The following is a 2357-nucleotide window of genomic DNA, read 5'->3' on the forward strand; positions in this document are numbered from 1 at the left end:
AATACCATGTCAAGAGTCTAGCCTAAAACATACTTTCTTCTACTGCACCCCATAGCCCAATAAGACCCAACAGCCTATGACCCAACTTCTCTCCCACGAGTGCACTCGTATCGCCCGCTCTCTCACCCTTTAGAGCATCTCCATTAGATTAAGGAAACATATCTCTTTTTCATATAACCAGCAACAAAGGGAATTGGAGAAAACAAACATGCTCCAGCAAATCCCCTTTCTAATATTTTTTTCTTAATTTTTTTTCTCAGTACCTCAAATAAAGGGAATCTACCAGTATTTTTTTTCTCAATCTCTTTTCATGGGTTGGCCGTGCCGCCGCTGCACCGAGCCGCCGGCCATGCCCCCTTGCCGGCCACAGGGAGAGAAGAGGGCGGAGAGTGTCACGAGAGACCAAGAGAGAAGAGGGTGGAGGGAGTCACCGGAGAGAAGAGGGATGTGATTTTTTCTCAATCTGCTTAAGCAGCCTTTTCCTGAAATTAGAATTACTATTTCCTCAATCCCCTATAGCAATTTTTAAGGGAAAGAAGAAAGGGGTTCTATTGGAGATGCTCTTAGGTACTGCTCCTTCTATGTTCTATCTCATGTTTTCTCCAACCTCAAACCCAAGCACGGCGAGCACTGGGCGGTGCCCGAGCAGCGGATCCGGGACTCCAGCGGCCAGCGAGGTCGCGTCGCCACGAGGCTTAGGTACAACTCCTATGTTCTATCTCCTGTTTTCTCCAACCTCAAACTCTAGCACGGCGAGCGCTGGGCGGTGGCCTAGCGGCGGACTCGGGACTCCGGCGACCAGAGAGGGTGTGTCGCCACAATGAAGTATCGTACGGCGGCACGGAATGCGCAATGGCGCCATGGGTGGCGAGCAGGGGCAGAAGGAGGAAGGGGCTGAGGGGGCAGGCACCTCTATGCTTGGTGAGCTCATCTTGTGTATACAAAATTCCACCATTTGAAGAATTCTTTTTTATATTTATCCTCAATAATTCATCAGATAGTACTTGGCCTCCCTCGTTTTTATTTCGTGGCTCCGCCCTCGGCGGCGAGCGCCGAATGCTTGCCTAGCACAAGCCGGAACTCGCAAGGGCACGGTGTTACATTGTCGTAGCCACCCCTTTCTTTGAGTTGAAAAAAGGCAGAGATTTTGCTGCAACAGGAAGACCATGCCTAAGTTATCTTACAACAGGATGCGGCCTTAAAGCAAGATGCTGGATGGCGGGAGCGGTTGGTGTGAGAGAGAACGGATGATGATTGTGCAGCGATTGTTGAAATATGTAGAAATGTGTATTGATGAATAGAGACGGAGAGGATTACATGCTGATGACCTGTTACACGGATGAACCCCCACAGTTACTCTACACATATGAGTATAATGACATACTCCTATCTTATACTACAATCTACTTGCACGTCACAGTACAGAGTATATTGCTGCGATCATTCTGCACCGCCGTCGCGGTGGGATCCCACGGCCGCCGCGTGCCTCGCCGCCGGCCACACAATAAAACTGAGCCGGAAGCCTCGCCGCTGCAGCGCGGAACACATACCAGGAGAGCAGCCAGAACTAACATGCAGCTCGATCGATCATGCGTCGACTAGTACTGTAGTAAGTTAAGTATAGGAGTAGAAATAAGAGAAACCGAAGCCACCAATTGACCCAGCAGACGAGATATGTATCCAGCTGGCTACTCCAGCCGCAGGATAAGCCTGAGGTCGCGCGTCGCGGCAGCGGCGGCGGCGGCCGCGTCGACGGCCTTTCTAGCGGAGAACTGCGGTAGCGGCAGCGAGCTCGGGTCGGGGGACGTCGAGAACGCCGGCCCGGTGTACACCTCCGCTGTAGGCCTCGCCTTCCTGCCGTGGTGTCTCCGGCCCGCCGCAGGAGACGATGTCCCAGCTGGCGGCGACCTCCTCGTGGAGGCGCCAGGGTGGTGGTTGCCGCTACCAGCAGACCTCCGGTGCGCCGCCGCCGCGGCCCGGATCCTCTGCGGCACCGGCATCAGGATGTTGTGCGCGCGCAACACATCGGTCGCCATGCCGACGACGACAGCGAGATCGAGGATGCGCGAGGGAGAAGGGGAAATTAGTTGGGCGCTGGCCGCCGCTGCGCTGCTCAGTTTGGTGGGTGGGTGTGGAATTCTCGTCGGGTGCGGGGCGCAGGTCCCGTCTATTATAGGAGCGGAAGAGGGATACTAGTGGATTCGGTCGACGCGTTGCCGGCCGGCTTTTGCCCTGCGACTTCCGGCGTGGTTTTGGTGGACTTTGACAGCTTCCTCGCCGCTTCGCTTCGGTCCCCTCCAGTCGACAGGTTCGGCGCATCTTCGCGTCCGTCTTTCTGTACGGTGGAATTGAAGCCT

The 2357-nt window shown here is 54.7% G+C and overlaps 1 protein-coding gene across 1 annotated transcript; it reads right to left on the minus strand.

Annotated features, from left to right (window-relative positions):
* Window positions 1–1265: 1265 nt before the first annotated feature.
* LOC136546875 (uncharacterized) lies at window positions 1266–2148 on the minus strand. The gene has a single exon (XM_066538838.1). The coding sequence runs from the start codon at window positions 2034–2036 to the stop codon at window positions 1689–1691; it is 348 nt and encodes a 115-aa protein (XP_066394935.1). The 5' UTR covers window positions 2037–2148; the 3' UTR covers window positions 1266–1688.
* Window positions 2149–2357: the final 209 nt, after the last annotated feature.

The sequence above is a fragment of the Miscanthus floridulus genome, chromosome 3 (genome assembly GCF_019320115.1).
Source record: "Miscanthus floridulus cultivar M001 chromosome 3, ASM1932011v1, whole genome shotgun sequence".
Lineage (NCBI taxonomy): Eukaryota > Viridiplantae > Streptophyta > Magnoliopsida > Poales > Poaceae > Miscanthus > Miscanthus floridulus.

Bases quoted from the DNA above. Each gene is read 5' to 3' on its own strand.
- LOC136546875 (XM_066538838.1), bottom strand. From the start codon at position 2,036: ATGGCGACCGATGTGTTGCGCGCGCACAACATCCTGATGCCGGTGCCG.